This window comes from Anabrus simplex, chromosome 11, assembly GCF_040414725.1.
Source record: "Anabrus simplex isolate iqAnaSimp1 chromosome 11, ASM4041472v1, whole genome shotgun sequence".
NCBI lineage: Eukaryota > Metazoa > Arthropoda > Insecta > Orthoptera > Tettigoniidae > Anabrus > Anabrus simplex.
Window position 1 is genome coordinate 96849761 of NC_090275.1, and position 27655 is coordinate 96877415.

The 27655-nt window shown below is 40.7% G+C and overlaps 1 protein-coding gene across 1 annotated transcript in view; it reads left to right on the forward strand.

Annotated features, from left to right (window-relative positions):
• LOC136883181 (membrane cofactor protein) overlaps window positions 1–27655 on the forward strand; it is a 341137-nt gene that overhangs the window by 302565 nt on the left and 10917 nt on the right. The window contains exon 9 of the mRNA XM_067155363.2: window positions 20329–20507. Coding sequence (XP_067011464.1) covers window positions 20329–20507 — 179 coding nt within the window. The remainder of the gene's footprint in view (window positions 1–20328; window positions 20508–27655) is intronic.

The following is a 27655-nucleotide window of genomic DNA, read 5'->3' on the forward strand; positions in this document are numbered from 1 at the left end:
CTTAAATTTTTGGGAAAATGCGCTAAGACAGCTGCTGGCAATGCATTTCAGTTATCAGTTCCCCGATTTACAAACGAATATTTACCGTAGTTAGTTTTCTGCGATCAACTTTTTACTTTATACGGCTGATCTGTCCTACTTATGTAACAGGGCTTTTCTGGTCAACTGTTCAACTCTCCCAAGCTGGTTTATTCGTGAAGGCATTATACATGGCTCATAACCGTGTTCGTTTCCTTCTATTCCCCAGTGTCTCCCACTCAAGTTTTTCTATTATACTTGTCACACTGCTTCTAGGATTGAAGTCGTGAAGCACGAATCTTGCAGCCTTTCGCTGTACCATCTCATGTTCCTTAACGAGTCCTGTTTGGTATGGATCCCATACGGCTGCTCCATATTCCAGGACTGGCCTAATGAGCGACATATAGCCCTGCGCCTTCGCCTGGGAACTGCTACCCTTTAGCATCCTCTTTAGATTTCTCTCCCCCACCCGCTTGTTATGAGACGCGACGGGGGTTTTGAACTTGTGAGCGTGAGTTGGTAGTAACGGGATCCATAGCTGCGTCTGGCATTGCTTCCAGGCTCCTCCCTCTCGTCTTTTGCTATTCGACGTCCCATGGTCAACTCTTGTTCCCTTCCGACCCCAGTTGTATTAGGCTTGCGAGGCGTAGCGTGGCTTTCATTTTCACGCCATCGTGGTCTTTTCCTTTTCTCTACCCAATACTTTAATTATTCCAAAGGTTAGACGTCTCTCGTCTTTTACCTCTTCTGATTAGTATTAAGAGAAAACGATTGTCTAGTTGCACTTCCTTTCAGATCAATACCACCACCATCAGGACCGCCTAGTTAATTCACAATTTAGATAATAATAATACTAATACTAACAACAACAATAATAATAATAATAATAATAATAATAATAATAATAATAATACAAGATACTATGCTGCGATCTGCCTTCTAAATCTATACAGTGGATATCTGGAGTAGGCCTAAGCGTGATCCTCTGTGCTCTGTTACAACGTAATATGTTGTTCTCCACACAACTAAAAGGACACTGCTGGAATTTTGTGAAATCATACGAAATATGGCAATAAGGAGAGAATGGCTTCCTAACAGAGAATTGTGTAATGGCTCGTGGGAATTTATAAAAATGAGGGTCAGAGAGAGAGAGAGAGAGAGAGAGAGAGAGAGAGAGAGAGAGAGAGAGAGAGCGAAAATCAATGTCTACTCTGTGGTGAAGAAATGGAAGAAGTGCAACTATTAAGAGTTTGTAGGACAACCGAAGGATTCATAGTAAAATATCTGGGAAGTTAATATAAAACAAAAATAGAGAGAGAGAGAATTGAATTGAATTGAATTTATTGATAATGATGATATACATGCCACTGAGGCTGAAAAGCCCCTTTATGTAGCGTCTACTTATAACACAATACAAGTTTATGAATATACTAACTACATTTTAGAATATTAAAATATCAAATTAAACATTAAACTTAAAATTAAACTTAAAATTAAAATACAGATACCAATTCCAATAAAGTTAAAACATAAATCATATAAGAAGTAGAAAAGCATATCATTCGATTTTTTAATATTTTAGGCTACAAGAATCTCAGGAATATAAAAAACAAACAATTTTCTTAGAAATATACATATTTCTTATTATTGGACACAAGAATACCTGATCTCAGCCCCTTGCGTACTCCTCCAGGAAGATAGATTTTAAGGACTGCTTTTATTGGTGGGAGGGATTTGAGGTCAACAGTTTTCAGGAGTTTTGAGTAACCTATGCAAATAAGCTGGGTCTTAGCCACATTTAATTGGAGATTATGATTTGCGCTCCATTCGATCAATCGAGAGATATCATGGTTGAAATGCATTATACAAGAAGGTGCGTTAGTGGGACTGAAGTGGAAGTAAGCTTGTAAGTCATCAGCATACATATGGAAAGTACTACTTTTAAAGACTTCAGAAATGTCATTAATATAAATAGAAAAGCATAAAGGACCGAGGACTGATCCTTGTGGTACGCCACAGTTTACTGATTCCCAGATAGAGGATCGTCCGTCAACAAATGTAACTCTTTGTGATCTACTTGATAGATATGATTCAAACCAAGATAGAGCACTCTGCGAGAAACCAATTGACTTCAACTTTGCAAGAAACAACTCATGATTAACAGAGTCAAATGCCTTAGAGAAATCAGAGAGAGAGAGAGAGAGAGAGAGAGAGAGAGAGAGAGAGAGAGAATTCTATAGAACTGCTAAAATCTATATATATAAAATAAGAGTTTTGTCTATACATTCCTCAGAATTTTTAAAGGATGGTATTTCTGTATTAGTCGTGTCGACAGTAACAAGGAAATGCACTTTTTAATTTTCCGTAATTTCTGTCTTTGTCTGTCTGTCTGTCTGTACACGCATCACGAGGAAACAGATGAAGAGAATTTAATGAAAATCGGTATGCAAAGTCGGGGAATAAGTGCTATAATCTAGGCCATAAATAATTTTATTCACGCTGAGTAAAATGGTAGTTTAGGGGAAGGCCTAAAATTGAATTATCAATTATCGATAAATACTACATAACTAAAGTTACAGAGTATTAAATTTCCGATCATTTATGTCATATACATTGTTAACGTACTGGCTATGATCACAGATATATTTATGAATTTGGATTTTTGTTACTAAGTCCATATCAGCGTCGAGTCACGAGAAAATGGGTAAACAAAATTTAATGAAAATCGGTATTTAAATTCGGAGTCTACAGTCTACACTATATATAATTTTATAAGACGCCCCTAATGTCGCAGAGTCGAAAGAAAACTAAATGTGAAGGTCTACGATATCTATATATCTATATATATAAAATAAGAGTTTTGTCTGTACATTGCTCAGAATTTGAAAAGAATGGAATTTCTGTATCGATCATGTCCCTAGTAACAAGAAAATGTACTTTTTACTTTTCCGTAATTTCTGTCTGTCTGTCTGTCTGTCTGTCTGTCTGTCTGTCTGTCTGTACACGCATCACGAAAAAACGGCTGAAGAGAATTTAATGCAAATCGGTATGTAAAGTCGGGGGATGAGCCGCTACAATCTAGGCTATAAATTATTTTATTCACGCTGAGTGAAATGGTAGTTTAGGGGAAGGCCTTAAATTTAATTATCGAATATTTATATTATTATCAGTCCTATCGATAAATACTATCTATATAGAGTCGGGGAATAAGAAACTACAGTCTAAGCTGTAAATAATTTTATTTTCCTGAGATGAAAAGGTAGTTTAGGGAAAGGCGCCTGAAATTTAATTCTTTTTTTTTTTTTTTTGCTAGTTGCTTTACGTCGCACCGACACAGATAGGTCTTATGGCGACGATGGGATAGGGAAGGGCTAGGAGTGGGAAGGAAGCGGCCTTGGCCTTAATTAAGGTACAGCCCCAGCATTTGCCTGGTGTGAAAATGGGAAACCACGGAAAACCATTTTCAGGGCTGCCGACAGTGGGGTTCGAACCTACTATCTCCCGAATACTGGATACTGGCCGCACTTAAACGACTGCAGCTATCGAGCTCGGTAATTTAATTTTTAACTACCGGTACCTATGTTATTGGTGCTATCGAAATGTACGGTACTACATAACAAAAGTTATAGACAATACAATTTCCGATCATTTATGTTTCATTTAGTTTTACTGTACCGACTATCATAAGAGTGGTATTTCAGAAGGCCTACAATATCCAAAGCGCATAACACTGATCAACAATAACTTTACATTGACTATTGTTTGTTGTGATGTTCTTCGTGCCGCTCAGCTCCGATAGATGGGATTACTACTGCGTACCGAGTATAACAGCCTGACTGAACATTGGCTGGAAATAGCTAGGGAGTTGGAAAACTTTCTTCTTTAGCATGCCACTCCTCTGGTTCATACATTTTCTGATACTGCAGGTACGTAACACACTGGTTCATCATAGCATTCGAGCTATTCAATCCCTACTCTGAGGCACTGATTGGAATGAGTAGTGTGCATATTTAATGGAATAATGACAGAGGAGTGTTCATGGCAGTCTGGTTGTTCCAGCTCTGGAACTTTGGACTGTTAGATAGGCACCGTAGTACTGTTCGTTGAAAGTGAGAAAGTGTGCGGTTTTTCATTTGATCGAGTATTTTATATGACAACACTGCTTTCAATCGCTACATTCCTACTGACGTTTTTGTAAGGACCTATGTTGAATTCAGTTAGGAAAGCCACCAAGTCATTCTTTCTGAGAATCCTGTAGCGAGGCACGGGTACATCAGCTAGTAAGCTCATTAAATTGATCAGCAGTAACATTACATTGGCCATTGTTGTGATGTGCTTTCTGCGTCGCTCTAGCTAGCTCCTTAAGGGGCGCAGTGAGGGATCCAGTCGGCCGTGCTTTGTGTCTTCTGTTGCCGCTAATCTCTGATAGATAGGATTACTGCTGCGCATCGAGATTTTTTAAAATTTGTAGAGCGGTCTTATGGCGACCTGAGAATCCCGTAGCGAAGTACGGGTACATCACCTAGTATTAAGAAAAGAATGGATTACACGGGAAGAATAGCTCACTTTTTGTATTTTAAAAAGTATGTGGAAAAAGGAAATTAAAAACGTCAAAACAAATAAAAACGAGAGTAATGAAGGATAAGGATAAGATGGATATGAAGCCTGCGTATCCTAGAATAATTAATATAATTACTAGTAGGTAAAAAATTAATGTTAAATGTAGTAATATATAAATAGTTGTATGGTCGTGCCATTATCTTCTATTCATAATTCAGCCGTTATGTAAGGCATGTTGTTAATGATAGGATACTCCGAAAAGACTTGTGACACAAAAGCATTCAATAGGTTAGGGAAAGGGAAGGCACATGTTGTCCCAGACTATGTAGCATTGTTAACGTCTAGGACAAAACAAATTATATTTAGTGTAGTAATAGTCAAATAATTATAAGAGGAATATCAATCACTACTGACCTGCCCAGGTGGCAGATTCCCTATCTGTTGTTTTCCTAGCCTCGTCTTAAATGATCGCAAAGAAATTAGAAAATTATTGAACATCTCCCTTGGTAAGTTACTACAATCCCTAACTCCCCTTCCTATAAACGAATATTTGCCCCAATTTGTCGTCTTGAATTCCAACTTTATCTTCATATTGTGATTTCTCCTACTTTTAAAGACACCACTCAAACTTATTCGTCTACTGATGTCCTTCCACGCCATCTCTCAACTGACAGCTCGGAACATACCACTTAATCGAACAGCACTTTGTAACATTTTTGTAACGCTACTCTTTTGTCGGAACAATTCGAGCTGCTTTTCTTTGGATTTTTTCCAGTTCTTGAATCAGGTAATCCTGGTAAGGGTCCCATACACTGGAACCGTGCTCTAGTTGGGGTCTTACCAGAGACTTATATGCCCTCTCTTTACATCCTTACTACAACCCCTAAATACCCGCATAACCATGTGCAGAGATCTGTACCCTTTATTAACAATCATATTTATGTGATTACCCCAATTAAGGTCTTTTCTTATATTAACACCAAGGTACTTACAATGATCCCCAAAAGGAACTTTCACCCTATCAACGCAGTATTTAAAACTGAGAGGACTTTTCCTATTTGTGAAACTCACAATCTGACTTAATCCCATTTATCATCATACCATTGCCCACCGTCCATATCACAACACTATCGAGGTCACCGTGCAGCCGCTCACAATCTTGTAACTTATTTATTACTCTGTGCAGAATAAAATAATCTGTAATCAGCCTTATCTCTGATTCCACTTCTTTACACATATCATTGATACATATAAGAAAACATAAAGGTCCAATAATACTGCCTTGATGAATTCCCCTCTTAATTATTACAGGATCAGGGTCGCCTACTCTAATTCTCTGAGTTCTATTTTCTATTTTCAGTCACTCTTTTTTCTAGTCCAGTAGCACTCATTTTTGCCAGTAGTCTTCCATGATCTACCCTATCCAATGCCTTAGATAGGTCAATCGCAATACAGTCCATTTCGCCTCCTGAATCCAGGATATCTGCTATATTTTGCTGAAATCCTAAATGTAATGTGTGTACGAACTTCATTGAATTGTAATAAAAGAGTGCTCTCCCTCTAGTTTCAGGCGATCCGGAACTTGAGGATGGGAGTATTCTATTCTACTCCACACTGCATTACTTTCCAAAAGGGAGACTTTCTTTCAGATTACCGTCTTTACCCATTCACTCACTCCCGTACTGACAAGCGATAACTCTTCTGTGAAATGTAGTAGAGCTGTAACACTTACTATTGTAATTGTTCTAAGAATTTCGGAGCATAATGAAGTACACTTACTGTTGTAATGGTTCTTAGAATTCAGGAGTACATGAAGACAATAGGCCTATCATCGGGCTGTTCTTGAAACTAGACTTTCAACTCTGAAAGTCGTGTCGACCCCCCCCCCCCCCACACACACATTGGTCAAACAGATACCTCCACGTGTGGGTGGAAGTGGTAAAATAGCATCCACGGTATCTCCTGCCTGTCGTTACAGCGACTAAAAGGGGAACCACGGGCTCTCAACTTGGGAGCGTGGATTTTCGACTACTATTTCCCTAGCTGAGTCTGGCATTGGTTACACTTACTTTTACACGTTTTAATTCTCATGTTAGGTCCGTGTAATGTAAAAGCCAGCCAGGCCTATTATATGCTAAACAAATTTCTCAACCTCGAGGTTAAGATTAGCAGTTTAGGTAAGGAACATTTTCTAATAAGATTTAATTCTTAATTTACTAGATCTCCTTGTATTGAATAGGTGGATATTAAAAATAACACTTGTAACATACTTTGTATTTAGACTTTTGCCAGGCTCCTCCCTTTCACCTATCCTATCTGAAATCTTGTTCTTTTCCGACCCCGACGGTATTAGAACACTCGAGGCCCACGGAGTCTTTAATTTTCACGCCCTTCGTGGCCCTTGTCTTTCTTTGGCCGGTACCTTCATTTTTCGAAGTGTCGGACTCGTATTATTCCCTCTAATTAATGTTAGTAGAGGATGGTTGACCGGTTGTATTTCCTCTTAAAATAATAATCACTACCACCACAACCACTACTGAGTTAACCTCAAGGCCGTGTCCCTCTTCAGAAGTGGAAATCTCGTTTCTAATACGTTTTGACTTGGCCGAGAAACGAACAGATGTCCTTTCGGTCAACCGAGCACGCCCTTATCGTCGCGGCTGAGCAGCCCGTATCCCCCTTTTGGTGGGGGCTGTAGAATAACACACACGGTATCCCTGGCCTCTTGTAAGAGGCGACTAAAAGGGGCTCAGGGGCTCTTAACTTGGGAGCGTGCGTTGGCGTCCACGGGGCCCTTAGCTGAATCCTGGCATTCCTCCCACTTACTTGTGCCAGGTTCTTCACTTTCATCTCTCCTATCCGACCTCCCTTGGTCATCTCTTGTTCTTTGAAAGAATTGACACTGGGAACAGCTGAGGTAAATTCCATGAGCATACACAGAAACATGTACCTAATCAGCTGTAGCGAACAAAACACAATCGTTTACTGTTGTGTGCATCCGCCAATAGATAGCAGATATGAAGATAGATATACAGATAGATAGATCCAAACCAAATCCCATGGCACTACAGCCCTTGAAGGGCCTTGGTCTACCAAGTGACTGCTGCTCAAGCCCGACGGCCTACAAATTACGAGGTGTCGTGTGGTCAGCACGACGAATCCTCTCGGCCGTTATTATTGGCTTTCGAGACAGGAGCCGCTATTTCACCGTCATATAGCTCCTCAGTTCTAATCACGTAGGCTGAGTGGACCTCGAGATAGATAGATGGATGGATAGATAGAGACAGTAAATAGAGAACAGGCCAGAGTCCACGTCTGAGGGACTTTCTCCTTGAGTAGTGCTGATGGACTCTTCGTTTCTTGACTGCCATGAAGCCGGACTGAAACCTTTTCGGTATAAATACATGCATTTAGGAGTATACCACACGCTGATGTAAAATGCCATTCAATTAATTTTAAAAACACGTGTACCGGTACTGAGTCTTTTCTCTATGAAGTGATTCCCGCCATCCCACTCACCTATTCCGTACATCTCCTTCTCCGATATAAATCTCCTGGCCTGAGAGACGGCGTGACCGTCTAGGAGGCTCGCCTCCCCCTTCAGGGCTGGAATGGAAACATTTAGTAGTAGTAGTAAATTATAAAAATTACTGTCATTGAAGCGAGGGAAGATTCTCAAAAACCGATATAATAGGTTTAATTGAGTAGGCAGTTCAACTTTACCTGTTCCAAACAAATATATAAATACGTTTACTTTGTGCGTAGTCTCCGTATAAATGCAATTAACACTAGAAAGACTTACGGGACAAAATAGTCCAAATAAATCCTGAGTTATCTTTAGTCAGTCAGCACTGATCTGCATGCAGAGCTAAGGTCAGGTGGCAGTTGTTTACCTAGTATTTTCTTAAATAATATCAAAGAAGTTGGAAATGTATCGAACGCCTTCCTTGGTGAATTATTCCAATCCTTAGTAACTCCTCCTCTAAACGAATAGTTTTCTCTGTCAGTTCTGTTGAATTCCAACCTTTTCATATTATGATGTTTTCTACTTTGAAAAATTCTATTCAAGCGTATTCATGTACTCATGTCATTCCACGCCATTTCTCCACTGACAGCTCGGAACATAACCCTTAGTCGAGCAGCTTGTCGCCGTACTCTTCTCAGGTCAAAGTTCGCAACAATTCCGTACCACTACTCTTTTGTCGCAAACCACCCAGAACAAATCGTGCTGCTTCTCGAGTTAGGTGAGCGTCCCGCTATTGGAGACTATCTCAGATACTTAGATCCCCTTACTGCAATCCTTAAACCTTTACTTACAACTTCGTTGATGTGATTAGTCCAGTGAAGATCTTCCACCGGATGAGTTGGCCGTGCGGTTAGGAGCGCGCATCCGGGAGATAGTGGGTTCGAACCTCACTGTCGGCAGCCCCGAAGATGGTTTTCTCTGGTTTCCTATTTTCACACCAGGCAAGTGTTGTGGCTGTACCTTAATTAAGGCCACGGCCGCTTCCTTCCCATCCTTGCCCTTTCCTATCCCATCGTCGCCATAAAAGACCTATCTGTGTCGATTTTAAAAATCTTCCCTTATACGAGCATTAACTCGTAGTTACTTACAGTAGTCCTCATGAAGTACCTTTTCTGCTCCATAAATACGATGACATTATTATTATTATTATTATTATTATTATTATTATTAATTCATTGATTTATTTGCACTGGATGTCGCCAATTTCTGGGCAAAAGTAGTATAGACCTTTGTTTTTTGATAAGTGTGACTTTGTATATAATGTATATAAGTAAGAGTATATATGTATATGTATTTATAGTATTAATGCTTCTGATACGAATAAATAAATAAAATTGACTTATTCTGTTAGGCCATCTCGGGACCATATGAAGCAGTTTTATTCTTCTTGTCTTCCCAAAACTTCTTCATCCTTTCTTGGTGTTGTTTTCTTTCTTGCGTTCATTTACTGCCTGATTTATTCTTGACATTTTCTGGAAATTTACCATCAAATATTGCTTCCTTACATTCTTTTATGTTTGTAGTTTGTTCTTTTTTAGTGTTGAGTAGCTCCAAATCATCTTCTGCTCCCTTTGAAAAATGCTGGTTAAATTTTTTTCTTTGCATAGTGTTCAAAAATTTGTTTGGTTAATCTTTGTTCATTCCTTACAGGTGACTAAAGAATCTCATTTTTTTCTGAAAGCATGACCTATTTTTCTGATGCTGTGTGTAAATCTTGTTCTGGTCTCAATTTGTATATGCAATTCTCCCAAGTAGGTTACACAATTTTCCTTAGGCTTCTCTTTCCTGTTTGGCTTATTCTTCTATGTTAGAAACTATTCCCCCCTCTGTGGGTTGAGCTAGTAGAATATCATCCACGTTATTCCTTGCCTGTCGTAAGAGGCGAGTAAAAGGTGCGCTAGGGGCTCTTAACTTGGGAGCATGGGTTGGGGACCACGGGGCCATTAGCTGAGTCCTTATATTGCTTCCTTTTACTTGTGCCAAGCTTCTCACTTTCATCTATCCTATTCGATCGCTCTTGGTCAACTCTTACTCTTTTCCGACCCCGACGTCATTAGGTTGCGAGCTTTGGGAATATTTCGTTTTCACGCCCTTCGTGGCCCGTGTCTTCCTTTGGCCGATATCTACATTTCTTGAAGTGTCGGATCCCTTGCATTTTTTCTCTCTGATGGTGTTGCATAGAGGGTGGTTCCGTAGTTGTACTCCCTCTTGAAACAATAATCACCACCACCACCACCACCTGAGAAGGTATTCGAACACACTGTTGCATAAAAAGCTGCTGGAAGGATTAGGGTTTTGTAGTCCCTCCGGAGTAGTTTTGTAGAACTTTTCAATAAATCTGGCAGATTTGAAGTCTTTGACGATGTGCACGCTATCTACCGGGCAATGCAGTAAACATTCAGACATTGTCGCGATTGACAGGAATAGAAACGTCGGCGTTTTTCTTGATCCAACAGTAAGATTTGAGAGTAACTGCTCACAGACCAATGAAGTTGATTCTCAGAGGAGGAGATACTACGAACCCTATTTTAACTACATTGATGAAAATTATCACATACCCGCCAGTTACTGGGAGGTGTTTGAGTAGCTTTTCAGTGCGCGAGGATCTATCGCAACATTTCCAGTTAACTTATTCCTTCGTTTTTGGTATTCGTAGTTCGTCAGTGGCAAATCACCAGTTATATGGTATCTGTCTGTTAGGTCATCAGCCCAGAGGCTGGTTGGATCCTCAAATAGCACCATCAAAGGTTATGCGGTTATAAGGAAACCCCAAAAACCAATGACAGCACCAAAATGAGGCGTACTTGGCAAGATGAGGAGTGAGGTAGTTTGCCATTGCTTTCCTCACTGGGTCAGAAAGTTCTATTGCAGCACGACTGACCCTATGAGCAGCACCTTTCATAACATTCAGATGCACTAGTCATGCTCTGAAAGTCATTACTCAGCACTACCCATACCCCAGCAACTCCCATATTGTCACAGCCATGGATGTTGACTGGGACTTCGGTGGAAGCTACACATTACTCTGGCCTGTGCCAAGAGATGGATGCAAAAGTACTGTATCCATCATGACAGCAGGCAGTTATACGGTATATGCAAAGAAAATTAAATTTTCCTCGTCGGGGATAGCTGTACAACAGGAGAATTTCAAAACTAAAAAAAAGTAAGCTCATTTCGTCCCACCGAGCTCGATAGCTGCAGTCGCTTAAGTGCGGCCAGTATTCAGTAATCGGGAGATAGTGGGTTCGAGCCCCACTGTCGGCAGCCCTGAAGATGGTTTTCCGTGGTTTCCCATTTTCACACCAGGCAAATGCCGGGGCTGTACCTTAATTAACGCCACGGCCGCTTCCTTCCACTTCCTAGGCCTTTCCTATCCCATTGTCGCCATAAGACATATCTGTGTCGGTGCGACGTAAAGCAAGTAGCAAAAAAAAAAAAAAAAATTTCGTCTTAAGATAAATAGTGTGAAAATTACTGGTAATGTGATGCTGTTACCGTACGGTACCCCTTGTTCTAGGACAACTATCCTTTGTGGATTTTCTCTCTCCTTTACCGTTGCGTGATAAACTACAGTATTTGCATTCTGTGAATTCATGACTTTCATCCTCTCCTTCTCTACCGCTGCTATTATTTCACCTAAGTACAGTATTTGACCTTCTTAATTCTTTTGTTTTTGGATTTATTATCATTATTATTATTATTATTACTAATAATATTATTATTATTATTCAAAACCATTGCCATTTTTTTGCAGTAAGCTGTTTGTAAGTCTTTTTTGTCCACGTAGTATGATTTTGACAGTGCATCTTTTTGCTTTCACAAAGTGCATCTGCTAGAGCCAGGAAAGTGATATTATTGGTGTTGGCGACCCTGAACGACACGACACGTTTACTTTCGGAGAGTTGATCATTTCCTTTTTATGTATGTAGATCATCACATTCTGTAATGGAGCGCGAAATCCTTGTGTAATGACGTGGCACAGCATCAGGTGCTAATAGGAAGGCGAGAACTCGTTGTTAACCGAAATGTTCTCCCCCATCCATCATAGAGCAAACGGTCCGGGGACAGAAGGCCCCCGAGGCCATCTCCATCTCGAGTTGGCCGTTAAAAGCTGAAACCAAGCTGCCGTGATGCATATCTGACTTACTCCAGCCTCCCTTGGACACTTTCCAATTTAGCTCTCGTGTTTTTTGCTAGTTACGAAGACTGAATGTATTCAGTGGAAAGTGGAGACGGTTTCGGCCGCTTTAGTTTTTTCCATCATTAGTCCTGCTAAATGTAAAAATTCTTGTCAGTGCACAATTCACTTGTTCTTTAAAATCTCCCGTTCGCTGTCTTAATAGGAGAAACCTGCACACAAGTAGGCCTGTTACCATCGATACCAGTACGTCATATCTCTCGCAGCAAGATATACTTTTTGTAAAATCTTGTGTTGTGTGGGAAATATGCCCTTGTTTTAACTACGTACTAATCGTGATTTTCGTTTGTCGGTGGGGCGATAGTATCGGTCTATATCCATGGTATACCCTACCGGTCGTACGGCACGACTAAAAGGGGGACTCAACTTTGGAGACCCCCTGTGGTGGGGACGCAGACGAAGAATACACCCACGGTATCCCCTGCCTGTCATGAGAGCCGACAAAGAAAGGGCGCGACCAAGGAATGATTGAATTGGAACCATGCGACTACTTGTAATTAGTAGGCCTACCATCACGCGAGGAACCCCATGGGTCCCTTTTACATGCGAGTAGTACCACTATGTTAGGTACACAATAGGTTCGTGGTTAGTAGCGACAGTGGGCGGGTCACTATGGGTTTGCAGTGCCCGTGATTAGTACCACTATATGCGGAACACCACGGGCTTACGTTGCCTGTGATTAATACCATTGGGAGAAACAACACGGGTCTGGGCGTTGCCTGTGATTAATACCATTGGGAGAAACAACACGGGTCTGGGCGTTGCCTGTGATTAGAACCACTATATGAGCGACACCGTGGGTCTGCGCTGCCTGTGATTAATACCAACTGTGTAAGGAACACCACGGGATACTACGAGTCCCTGTGAATAGTACACCTATGTGAGGAACAGCTTGAGTTTGCGTTGCCTATGAGTGGCGCCGTAATGTGAGAAACACCATAGGGTTGCGTTACCTGTGCGTATTAAGTTATCTGTGAATAGTACCACTGCGTACTAATCGTGATTTTCCTTTGTGGGTGGGACGATAGTATAGGTCTATCTATATCCATGGTATACCCTACCTGTCGTACGACACGACTAAAAGGGGGACTGAACTTTGGAGACCCTCTGTGGGTGGGGGACGCAGACGAAGAATACACCCACGGTATCTTACTCCAACCTCCCTTGGACACTGTTAGTCTACGTTACTTATGATTAGTACCGCTATATAAGAAATATCATGGTTCTTACTTTCCTAGCGATAAGTACCATTATGAGGGACAGTTGACCTGGATTTTGGAGGCCTTTAGACAACAAGTATCATGGATTCAGGATTATGCTTTAGAAGCAGCCTCTTGGTCAGTATACACTATCACCGAGGTCGATAGCTGCAGTCGCTTAAGTGCGGCCAGTATCCAGTATTCGGAAGATAGTGGGCTCGAGCCCCACTGTCGGCAGCCCTGACGATCGTTTTCGGTGGTTTCCCATTTTCACACCAGGCAAATGCTGGGGCTGTACGTTAATTAAGGCCACGGCCGCTTCCTCCCCAGCCCTAGCCCTTTCGGGTCCCATCGTCGCCATAAGACCTATCTGTGTCGGTGCGACGTAAAGCCAATAGCAAAAGAAGTATACACTATTGTTTTAAGATTGTGTTTTGGAAGATTGCGGGACGAATCAGCTGATTGTTTCAAGTTCATAATCATTGTTCATCGTCTCTTCTTTTTAAATTCTAGTCAGTGGATTAGATTTTGAATTATTTTTAACTTTCAATATTGCGAGTTGGATCCGCTGATTATTTTAAGTTCATATTCATTCATTCATTCATTCATTCATTCATTCATTCATTCATTCATTCATTCATTCATCACGTTTCGAATTCTGGATGAGTTTTGTACTTTCAAATTGTGATTACATTTCGTACCATTAGGGGCCGATGACCTAGATGTTAGGCCCTTTTTAAACAACAAGCATCATTATCAACTTTGGAACTTGGGTTGGCGCCCACAGGTGAGCCTGTGTCAGTCTCCTCATTTTCATCTCTCCTATTCGACCTTCCTTGGACAACTCTTGTTCTCTTGCGACCCCGACAGTGTTTGGGGAATCTTTCATTTTCACGCCCTTCCTTTTCCTTTGCCGATACCTTCATTGTTCTAAGTATTGGACCCCTCCCATTTTTCTTCTGGTTATTGTTAAGAGAGGACGGTTGCCCAGTCGTATTTCCTCTTAGAACCGTAATCACCACCATTTTATAGACAATGCTCGGTTTGCCAGGATGAATGTCGGTTCGATACCCAGTCAGTAGTTCGGGAAATTAGGAAACAATTTTTTTTCTCTCCTGGAAGCCTGAGGTTCACCTCAGCCTCTTCACCAAAAATGAGTACTAGGTTAATTCCTGAATACGAAGGTGGATGGGCTTAGAGAGCTAACCAATGTATCCCACTTACAACAGAACTCTTTGTGTTGGTCCCGACTGGAAACTTGGGTGGATGATTAACATATCCTAAATTTAATAGTAGTAATCAATTTACTGTAAAACAACTGGCACTGTTATAATTAATTGCTGAAAAATAGCTTGGCGGTTCGGATAGTTATGTTCTGTCAAATGTCAGGTTGGGAGTACAAAGCCTGGAACAGGTAGATCATTTCAACTATTTACGATGTGTTTTCGCAGGATGGTAGTATAGTGAGTGAGATTGAATCAAGGTGCAGTAAAGCTAATGCAGTGAGCTCGCAGTTGCGATCAAGAGGTATTCTGTAAGAATGAAGTCAGCTCCCGGACAAAACTATCTTTACATTTGTCTGTTTTCGGACCAATTTTGATTTACGAGAGTGAAAACTGGCTGGCTGGACTCAGGATATCTTATTCATAAGCTAGAGATAACAAACATGAAACTAACGCGAATGATTGCTGCTACAAACAGGCAGGAACAATGGCAGGAGGGTACTCGGAATGAGCAGATAAAGACTAAGTTAGGAATGAACTCCATGGATGAAGCTGTACGTATAAACCAGCTTCGGTGTTGGGGTCATGTGAGGCGAATGGAGGAGGGTAGGTTACCTGGGTGAATAATGTACTCTGTTATGAAGGTTAAGAGAAGTAGAGGGAGAACAAGACGACGATGGCTAGACTCAGTTTCTAATAACACTGATATGCAACCATTTTGTTACAGAGAAACTGTTCATTTTTTTAGTTCCCTCTATGGGCAGTTACAAAGCCCATATATAGTTTCGTTTCATCACGTCCGATTTTTTTTTTTTTTTGAAATTCATGAAAATGTCTAAATACTGAAATTAATATATATCTTTACATCAATTATACTATTGTTATTGCGTTAAATCTGATCATTTAGACATAATGGAACCTCTAAAATCTTATAAAACAACTGTAATTAAAAATTATGAAGAAAGTATCTATGATGATTTTCTTCTTGCTTAATATCGCAAGGATATTTGAAAAAATCAATTCATTTCTACATTTGTATGAATGCCATTCCTTGAAAGAAAGAAAGGGTGAAAGATTTCATTGAGATATTAAAACGATGGAAACAAGGTACCAGGGCAGGCGGAATGAACCAACGTTAGCGGATTATTGCTGCTGATTAAAGAGCAGAAAGTTACATCTCAAAGTCACAGCAGGGTATCAAAACGGTGCAACATTTCTATCGACAAATAGAACATCCGCTGCAAGTCCTTTGTATTAATATATTTCAATGTTGTATAGTTAAATTATGCACTTCGTCGCCATAAGACCTCTGTGTCGGTGCGACGTAAGGCCACTAGCAAAAAAATAAAAATAAAAATAAAAATAATTATGCACTCGAATGTTATATTGCGTTGTTAAAAGACGTTTAAAATGATTTGACGTTGTTGAAAATCTTGTTAAAATTTTGAAGTTTTTCGTTCTTCAAACACAACATAAAACGGGGCGTGATAGAGAAAATCTAAATACAGACTTGGATTCTACATCCTTCAATACCTAAGCAGTCATTTAAGGTATATTGTCTTGTTAAACTGTGTGTATTTAATGATGCATTTTGCCAATTTTGATTTATTTTTGGTTTTGTTTCTTAAATTACAAGAACCCTGACGCAATACAGAAAAATCTGAACACAGATATGGATTCAGGGCACTTTAGTTAACAAGAATCGGTAAAATTTTCCCTTGTGGCAGAAAAAAATTTGAAATGCATATCAGTGTAATTTAAAGATAAGAGGTATAGAACTAAAGGACTAGTTACAAATAGAATATTGTGACGCTGAAAGATACCAGTCTATAATGAAGATGTATACTCGGTCGGTCTGACAGTTAGTTGATGATGTCCTTGATAGGCACTTCTGACCACCACCGAGCGAGTTGGCCGCACGGTTAGGGTCGCGTAGCTGTGAGCTTGCATTCGGGAGATGATGGGTTCAAATCCCACTGTTGGCAATCCGGAAGATGGTTTTCCGTGGTTTCCCATTTTCACACCAGGCAAACGCTGGAGCTGAACCTTAATTAATTTAGGCCACGGTCGCTTCCTTTCAGCTCCTAGCCCTTTACTATCCCATGGTCGCCATAAAGTCTACCAGGTATCTATATCGATGCGACGCGAAGTAAAAAGTAATTTATCTCAACTTTTACCTTTTAATATCTCGCAAATTTGATAAGATTAATTCCGACTTCGGAAAGAAATTTCTCCGCTGGGTGAAGAAATGCCTACGCTTGCGTACTAATGCTGTTTTGCTTCTGAGCTCCAATTTCAGAACTCTCCCGATCAGTTCGAACCTTTCAGAGTGTTTTTGTACTTCCCGAATTTTTTAAATAATAATGTTATTGGCTTTAGGTCCCACTAACTATTGTTTCGGTTTTCGGAGACGCCGAGGTGCCGGAATTTAGTCCCGCAGGTGTTCTCTTACGTGCCTAGTAAATCTACTGACACGAGGCTGACGCATTTGAGCACCTTCAAATACCACCGGACTGAGCGAATTTTTTTAGCTATTAAATAGGTATACTGTTTGTAGGGAAATTGATTCTTGTTACCAGGATAAATCTCGTCATCGTTATTTGTCCAGTATCAACACTTTAAAAGAAGACACGATTGCCGAAAACAGTTTCTTCTACAATCGTAACAACCAGTAAAGAAGTAATGCGATTCATGCAGACAATGAAAGTGCTTGTATACACTATGATGTATGTGCAGGAAATAATCAAAGCAGTATTGGTGCAAGGGGTGAATGTATCGTGTGGTATCTGGGTGATCACCTCAGTTGTCCCTATTTCTTTGAGGGCCATCTGACGGGAGCACGCTATCTGCAGTTTCTCCACGACGAACTCACACCGTTCTTGGAACATGTGCCACTTCTTGATCGCTGTGGGATGTGGTTTCAACAAGACGGGGATCCACCGCACGCGGGCGTAGACTTGGTATACCTTCTTCCTCTACGACGTGGTACTTACCGTTTTCTGCTGAGCAATGGCGTAGTCAAGGAGAGGAGGTACTGAAAATTTGCACTTCTTTTTTTAATTTGAATCATAAAATAATATAAAATCAATGTTATTAATTTAATTTTTTCGTTAATTTCCCACATTAAAATTAACACTTGCGACAGAAATAAAACTGTACCCTATAATAATAATAATAATAATAATAATAATAATAATAATAATAATAATAATAATAATAATAATAATAATAATAATAATTTCAGCATTTCAAGCACAAGTATATCTTAAGGTTGATAATATAACCACGAATTCTCGCAAATGTTTCCCCCCTGTGGGTCGCATGTTATAAGCAATGGCGTTCCAAACCATCACACCTGGCGTTTGTCCGCTATGCCGCTCTGCACGATGGCGTTCTCCGCGGCGGTGTCTAACGCCGCGTGCACACCGAGCGCGCTTCGCATAGTGTGTCGCGTGTAGCGTGAAATGCTATGCATAGCGCAAGGCGTGCTTGCTGTTCACACCGAAAACTCTACGCCATGCTCTCAGCTTAGTTTGTTGCGAGGCGCTTTAGGGTCCTCACAAACTAATGCCGTTATCCAAGTACACTAGAAACAGTTTACTGATGGATAACAGTTACCTAAAATTTAAAATAAAAAGAATCGAAAGTGGGTTCATGAATTTAATGAAGAACGAATTACGGTACTTTCAGAGAATTCCATCGTTTGCACAGAGATGCAAGACTTTATCGCGATAAATTTTATGATTACTTAAGAATGACAAAAAATACCTTTGACCTTCCAAACCCTGCAACTTAAATATGGCGTCAAGTGGCAGAGAAGTATTGGGAGAAATTCAATTTTCCGAATTATCTAGGAGCACCGTGCAGCAAACACGTGGAAATTAAATTTCCGGCTAAATCACGCTCCTTATATATTAATTATAAATAGTATTTTGCAATATTGTTACAGTTAGCATACACAATTAATCATCGTAACAAAAGTGGAGTAAATGTGCGACAAATATAATTAATAAACAGTAATATTTACTTCCAAGCCCACTACTAGCCTGCAGAGTGATATTCTTCATGTTACCACCCTCCATTGGCAAAATTATAAACCGATATGAGAGAGTCTGGGAGATTATTTGCACTTGTTCACAAAGTGTCCGGCTACATGGCTAAATGGTTACCGTACTGGCCTTTGGTCACAGAGTCCCGGATTCGATTCCCGGCAGAGTCGGGAATTGTAATCATAATTAGTAAATTGTATTGGCAAGGGGGTTGGGTGTATGTAATTATAATCATTTCATCCTCATCATGATGCAGGTCATCTACGGGCATCAATTCAAAAGACCTGCACCTGGCAAGCCGAACTTCTCCTCGGACACTTCCGACACTAAAATCCATACCCAATTTCATCCTGTCACAATGTTAAGCCCAGTAAAGTGTGACAGTAGAAGTAATATTACTGTATATGTTTACTGTAGGAATGCGATACAACTGTTGTAGATACTTAAGTCCACTTATTTTGCAAAACAGTTACATTTTTATAGTTTTTGTGTTTTGGGTTCCATATTTCTTCTCTTTGAAACACTGCATGAATAAATTCTTCTTCCATAGATTCAGAACCAGCTAGGTAACGCTAAGCAATTAACCAACACTGCGCGTTGTCTGGCGCTTCGCTTAGCTGTAAGACAGGCGTTCAGCGCAGCAGAGCGCGGGCGGTGTGAACACCTGGATTACGAACAAAGCTCTGGTTATGTTTAGCGTGACGCTTAGCGTTGAGCAACACGCGACACACTATGCGAAGCGCGCTCGGTGTGCACGCGGCCTAACGCGTATGCGGCCATCACTGTAGGAAAAATTGAAGCGGGACTCGTCCGAAAACACTACATTATGCCACTCAGCTCGGCAGTGTGGGTGTTGACGTGCCCATTGTAGTCTGCGGCGTTGGTGGTTGCTGGTCAATGGAAGCCGACGCACTGGCATGCGTGCCACCAGCCCAGCCCTCAGAAGACGGCGTCGAACCGTCGATGCAGATAGGTCCACACCCGGTGAAGTGCTCCAACGTCGTAATGTCATGGAACGACAGACCCTACTCCCGGAGCCCAATCATTCTGCCCCGTTTGATCACACTCACATGCTGGTATTCCACCCTTTGATGTCGGTGAGGCATAGTGGCACTTGGGTACACGTTTCCACTTCGTATGACGGCTCCGCACCCACTGAGCGTTGGGTATAACACTGACCTGGCCGGTCACACACAGGAGGGCACTGCTGGCCCTTCGTGCTTTGTAATTTAAATCGCTTATTACGGTTCCGCTGTTCTATACGTCCTCTAATTTTGGCGTGTTTCAGATCATTGCTTCTGAGTGTTTCACTTTCTCCAAACAGCAGTGTATATTAAGACTTTTTCCTTTATTACAGTGTTATCACCCCAAAGTTGATCATCGGTGCAGTTCATTAATTTTCGGGGCCGAGGTTTGGTGAACCCTTCTAAATTTCTGCGACCATCGTTAACTCCATATCAGCCAAATTTAATCTGACCCTACCTTCGACTGTAGTGTACTGTACTTACTCCGAGATAGAAACGAATTATGTTTATATGGATATGATGTTTGACAGCACGTCCCACTCTGTGTCTACTGGAGACTCCATGGGCTCCACGGATACTATGGCGCCCAGCGAGGTGTCGACAAATGTGACGCTGGACACGTGCAGCAGCGGCTCTCAGACGGCGTCGTGTCGAGCCATCTGCGGCAGCCTGGCGTCCTTCGACACCAGTTCCGTGCTCAACACCGAGGGTGAGTCCAACATTTACCAGTCTTCATTAGTTATGGTGTACATTGTGGGGAAAAATAAAACTGGGACGGAAAATATTTATACGACTGACGCGGAATTGAACAGCCCGTCACAAGAAATGCTGGAAACCGTGGTTTCGATGCTCCAATCGGTTGCTGTCGTATGTCCGCCCGAGTACGTCACTGTGTCTCTACTTGTGAGTGAGTGAGAGGAGCAGACGTGTTTAGTGACCAGTTGAATGCAACACAAAATGATGCTCACGATAAAACAGCGCGTGTTCATTGTCGAGTGTTATGCGAAGTACGATTCGTGGAGTACGTGTGCGGAACTGTTTGCGCAAACATTTAAGACGAAGTGTTTTGGCAAAACCTCCAGTGAAGTCTGCAATGCAAAACTTAGTGGCAAAATGGCGTGAAACGGGCTCTCTAGAGAATAGAAACTGTATCTATCCGAAAAGAGTTTGAACACCAGAAAACTTTACTCCAGTGAAGGAAAAACTGGAACGAAATCCGACAATCTGTGGAAGTGGGAATTAAGAGATTGTTGTGTCCAAACATTATCAAAAAGGACCTGTATCTGTATCCTGACAAATTCACTGTTGTGCATGCGTTAAATCCTCCAGACCAACCTTCGCGTGTTTGAGTTCTGCCGATGGTTTCTGAGTGAACTGGAGTCAGGACTTTTGGATCCTCAGTTTTTCATTTCTTCAGACGAGGCCATTTCCAGCATTTTCTGTGATGTTCATTAACAAGGGTCAATCGCGCGTCAGTCCTATTGTAAATATTATCCGGACAAGTTATATTTTGCTCACTCTGTATAAGACTTTGCTTATCGTCTTCCCTTAAGGTGATTGCTGTTCCTTGTTATAACTCCTTTCCTCGGTGAATCCTAACATAAGGGAAACGTACTGTGTCTGCGGCTATGCACAGACATCTTCTTGAGTTGTGATGATGAGCGGAAATACTTTAATTTTCCGGAATATGTTGTCGAAAGATTAGCTGAAATATGCATATTGGGGACAGGTCCACGAATTGAAAAGAAATAATTGACACTCGTCTTTAATGAGCAATATTTTCTGTCAAATATGTTGACATAGGAACTGTTGTAAACAAGGTTGGGTTTACAAAAACACAACTTCTTTATTTACTTCACATGTAAAATTACAATATTTATATTAACAAAACTGAAAGTTATCTCCAAGCAAATTGAACTATGAATTTGGAAAAAGAGTCTGTCTTTGTACACTATATACACGTTGGAGTATTCACGTTCACTACTATTTCGGAAAGATAGTCCTTGTGACATGAAAAGTTCTTGATAGTCGAAAACTATCAGAAGCACTGACGTAAATATCTCAGAGAGTCCTTCCTTGTTGAAGTGTCTGAGTTCATTAACGTAAGTTCAATGAATGAAGAGTTCCTACTTAGCGAAACTAAGTTGATAATGGGAGCTCGCATTAGCTAGGGAATGATAGTGGCATATAATGGTAAGACTGGGCATGGACAGCGGAATAGACGAGAGGAGCGGTGACCCGAGGTGAGACCTCTTACTGCCAGAAATTCAGTCCACCTGGCCGAAGCACATTTTCAAGAGGAGTAGCCTCCGTGCTCGACGTAGGGTGTATTCTGGAGCTGGACACCGGGGTCAGTGGGCGTCTGGACAGACTAGGAGCTCCTTTTTATAGCACACACGACGTTCCAGGCACGCGCACTGAGAGCTGCGCGTCGAGGCTCGAAGAATAACACACTGGCACGCGTGTAGCTGGCTGGCGGATCGAGAAGGGAGCGACGGACATACAACAGGAACTGTATCTTTCATGCCCGGTTGGTTGTATGAAAAGTATGGGCTTAGTGAAATTTCTGCTCGTACTGAAGGTTGCCTGCGAGCTTTTCCATATTCCGGTCCTGCAGCGCACCTGCGTATGTCTCAGTGCTGTGGAGTAACCCCAAAATTAGAGACGTGGTACTTTGCTTGAAGAAAGAAACGGAAAATTCAGCCTTTGCGCACATGAGATGTCAGTTAAATCTTTATGGAAATAGAACGAAAACTGCATACCGAAGATTGAATTAAAGAATCGAGAACACGGCAAAAAAGGTGCAAAGGTAAGGCAACATTAGAGTGGAGTCTCAAAGTGATCGCATTCATAATAAAGTAAACTCGATGATATATAATTTCATCTCGTGATGTATGACCTGATGATCCGAATGTACTGTGCATTTTGTAAATAAAATGTGAATAAATAACTTTGACTGGAATATTTCTAGTAAGAAAGTTATCACGAACTTTTAATAAACTGATTTATTCCAATTATTTAGGTAGTCCAAAACCAATGGAAAGTGTCATGGGAATCGAAGTAAATTAAAATCTACAGCTCATTTTCCAGTCAATCGACCAGGGCAGGAATGAAGCCCTAAACTTCATATGGGAGTAATCAAGGTCATTTAAACGACGGAAGTGTTTGCGGGACAACGTGTGAACTGATATTTTGCCGAGTGGAACTTTCGCGACCTGTGAACGGATATTTCACTGAGCAGAACTTTCACGATACCAGTGTTCTAGAGGGACATGGTTAGCACAGTGACTTTCCATCCAGACGGCTGAGTTTCTTGTCCTAGTGGACGTCGACTCATAATTTTCACCAGAAAAATCACGTAGCTTGAGGAAAAGCCAGAATGAATCTGTAAGCCCCAGCGATCCAAAGAAAATTTCTGTGCTCTGTTAGATACATTGACTTTCGAACTAGTAAAAAATAAAAAATAAAATTCTTATTGAAATTTACATCTCATGTATTTGATGTTGTCAACTCCGTGGTCTAGGGCGTAGCGAGTCTACCTATTACCCGGAGAGTCTAGGCTCGATTCCCGGCCAAGTCAGAGATTTTTACCTGGGTCTGAGTGCTGGTTCGAGTTCCGCTCAACTTATGTGAGAACAAGTGAGGAGTTAACTGACATGAGATTGAAGGCCTAGAGCAATTCGTCCAGGTGAGAACGCGTCACCTCGTGATATGCAGGCTTTCGGGTTGAACAGCTATTGCTTACCAGCCGAAGGATCATCAGAGCTGGAGCGCTATGACATTTCGTTTAAATTTTGTATTTGATTTTATTGTGAAAGTGCATTAGTTTTGCGATCAGGATTCCTTACTTTGTATGTAAAAATGAAAATCCACAGCCTGTTTCCAGTCATTCGATCTGGTCAGGAATGGAATCGATGAAGGAATCAAGGATAGGAATTGTGCCAGCTCCGAAGTCGCACTCTTCTGTTGCTGTGTTTAATGACTGAGAGATGAAATGAAAATATATTCTATGGTGTTGCCGGAATGAAAGATGACAGGAAAAACCGAGTACCCGGAGAAAAACCTGTCCCACCTCCGTTTTGTCCATCATAAATCTCGCATGGATTGAGCAGGATTTGAATCACGGAAGCCAGCGGTGAGAGGCCGGCGCACTGCCGCCTGAGCCACGGAGGCTGTCTTATTTTGTATGTCTTCCTAGATTTCTGAGAGTTCGAAAAGAATATTCACATAGCTTTAAATGTGTATCGGCAACTGTTCAGGCTGGGAAATGACTATCGCACTGATGTGCTAGCGGAGTTTTCTTCAAGGAATGGAAACTGGCTACGTACTGCAGTGTATGTCCGTATAAGTTTATACAAAGGCAAGCTAGAAGTGCAATTTCCGAGTATAGAAGGATCCAGCTGCGTTTGGCATTCCGTGCCGTTTGTGGTAGGAGGCGGTAGAATACAACCACCTGTCGTTGGAAGCCCAGGGACTTTCAACCTAGAAACGTGGAGTGGTGACACGACTGACATCGCTTCCTCTCACTTGAACCAGGTTGTTTAGTTTTCACCTTTGATTATCCGACCTCCCTTCTGAACCTGGCATAAATTACAGGACCTAGGCAATAGTTTTAAAACTTTCCCAATTTTCTTCATACCTCGAAGGGCCGGACTTCTTCCTTTTCTTCTTGCACTGTTTTTGTTGAGAGGGGCTGATCATCTCATTGTTTTGCCCATCAAAGTTGAAAAAACACAGAAAGTAGAATATGCACGTCGTATTCTACGTATGCAATTGCTATGTACGGTATACTCTTATACTTGTTTACAGATTGCGTTTGACTTGTAACGAATTAGTTATGTTAATATTATTATTATTATTATTATTAACACTGATGAACAAAAAATGATTTTCGGTGGATATCTTGGCATCTGTCACTCATTCTAAGACAACAGAAACATATTGATTCAAAATGTGCGTACCATTTGTCTCTATCACACAGCGTTCTTGGGATATACGCTATCAGTCTTATACTTGTGTTTAACATTGTATCAAGGAAACCAATTCGACAGACAGGAGTTTCACTAGAACACTAATTGCTACGTGGAGTACTAATGAACATGGCTTTAGCTAAGATTAGTGCAAATGCCCCACATGGCACATATTTAATTTGTTTGTTACCTAGCCACACACGTAGCAAAACAGTTCTTGAATTTACGAAGCCTGTGGACGCCATAATGTCCACTGTCACTGGCAATAAAAAAATAAGCAAATGAAAATGTTAGGCTTTGTATGAAAACGAAAGACAATGAAAACAACTCTCAATTGAACGCTGTTCCATGAAAAATGAAACTTTGTCAACATCTTCAAAACCTGGCGTGATAGAGCAAAACGGTTTTCAGATTTGAAATCAGCTTAAAAATCTGCACTAGAAACAATAAACATCATGTCAGATATCTACCCCCTTGTAAATCAGTGTTATCATAATCATAATTTTTTGGGAGGGTCGGATGTTTACCACGGGAACCCAGTACTTGAATGAAGTGATAGCCAATCTGTGGGATAAGAAAATGTTATTAGTATGACTTGATTCTTAATGATAAGAGTAGTTTGTTTCGTGAATTGACGTACAAACGTAAAATGAAGGTGAGTGTAAGATCCGTCGTATTATTCACTTGTATTCCACTTTCTGTGTTATTAAACCTGCATTTTCTGTATGTCTAATGTAGAAATCCTCTCTGTGTGGCTGTGTGTGTTTGTGTATGTGTGTCCTGTTTATGGGAAACATTGTGCAAGCAAGGAATAATTTATAATGCGTTGTAACTGACTGTGTATTACTCTGCCCGTAAGTGTGGCCCGGATGATGTAGCATGGAATGATCTCATTTTGTGTACTGTTTTACATATGTTGTGTTTCTTTTTTTCTTTTCCACAAGGTTTGAAGTAGTATTTATTTTCTTGCAGCTGAACAAGACAAATCAAAAATCTCTAATTTTGAAGTGTAAGTCCTTCTCATGCCGGAGTGATACCTTAGCGATGATAATGCTGAACATATTGACTACCTTATCACTACTTTCTAGAAACAGATCTACCAGCAGTAATTTCTAGTTTAAGATAGCTCGTTTGCTTTTAGGTTCAGATATACGTGCATGAGTTCAGGAATTGTTTTATTGTGAGAATTCTCTCAATACAATATTGCATGTTGTCTTGAAATTTAATCTATTACGCAGAGTGACAGAAAATTCGGTGTTCAATACCATACCGTATTATATCGGTCACCAAAATCAATTTATTCAATATTGATTGTCCCGTGAGCTATTGGTTTGAGATTAGATTGGGGTACGGGTTCATTAGTTGGAATGACTGTTTGAGGTCCGTATTTTCCTGTAAGCGTTCTCTCTGAAGAACGTTCCAGAATTACCTGGAGTATAAAGGAAATGGAGAATATAAGAGGAGGCAGAATCAGAATTATTATTATTATTATTATTATTATTATTATTATTATTATTATTATTATTATTATTATTATTATTATTAGCGTATGGTACAGTACACAAAACAACATGCATATACAATAAGCACTAATATACATATATACCGGTACATTATAAACACACATTATAACACCTGAAACAGTCTTGCAAGCAAAAGGGTGTTAAAAGATTTAGATATAAAATTTCTAGCCGTCGTATGGTCTTAGTAGAAGCCATTACGATGTCCTGTGTTGATCCAACGAATGCCTAACCAACACATTCGGTGGCAGTATGGTCGATAGTCTGCTTAACTGCACCACAGTCTCAGGCTGGCGAAGAGGTCATACTCCGCTTAAACATCATTGATCTCTCATGGTTGTACGGACTCAGTTGAGGGTTACCCATGTCTTGCGGGGCAAATCAAAGCCAGCTGGAAGTATTTTAAAGTTGAACAATGTCTGTCATTGAATCGGAGCTACACTATTCCTCTCTTGTTGCCAATCAGTTTTTGGATTGTAATTCTTCCTAACAAGTTCCTGTGCTGTTTGAATAGGGGAAGATCTTGATTTGAGGCGTCAGAATCTGATGTTAACATTTTCATGGATGGGGAGATCAGGATTGTCCAATATCTTGTTGTATTCTCGAACCGAGTTATTCAGTCTTCTAATTCTAGGTGGTTCTATGTGGCTGAGCACAGGCAACCAGAAAAGAGGAGTAGATTTTACTGTGCCACTAATGACACGCATTGTTTCATTCAGGATCGTGTCCACCGTTTACCCAAACTGAAGAACAGTACTTAGGCGTAGAAAGCACCAGCGCCATAGCTGAAGTACGCAAAGTAGATGCAGAAGCTCCCTGTGTGGAGCGAGCAAGTTTGTGGATGATATTGTTGGGAAGGCACAATCAAGAACTGTATCTGCATATGGAGAAAATAAGACACTATTAGGAAAAGAAGGATCTCTTTGTATGGTAACTTAATGAGTGAGACCAGAAAGATTATTCATTCGAATCTTTGCCTACTTTCTGAATAAGGAAACGAAAGGGGTCTTGTTCACCGACGTGGAAAAGTATTTACAAGAATTGGGGGTCTTACGTGATGACATCTTGCAACGAGACCCTTTAAAGAAGGAACTTGAAGGTCTACAGAGTTTTTGAACAAGACGTAAAATTAAGATAGGCAAGGCGTGAATCGGAGAACGGAAGAAAGCTCACCCAAGAAGCATGCGGGCGTACTGGGCGAGTGTTGAAGCTCAAGACAGAAAACGGTTGAAATAGCGTGATCCATATCTGGCCAAAACGAAATAATAATAATAATAATAATAATAATAATAATAATAATAATAATAATAATAATAATAATAATAATAATAATAATAATAATAATACAGTTCTTTGGACACATTGCG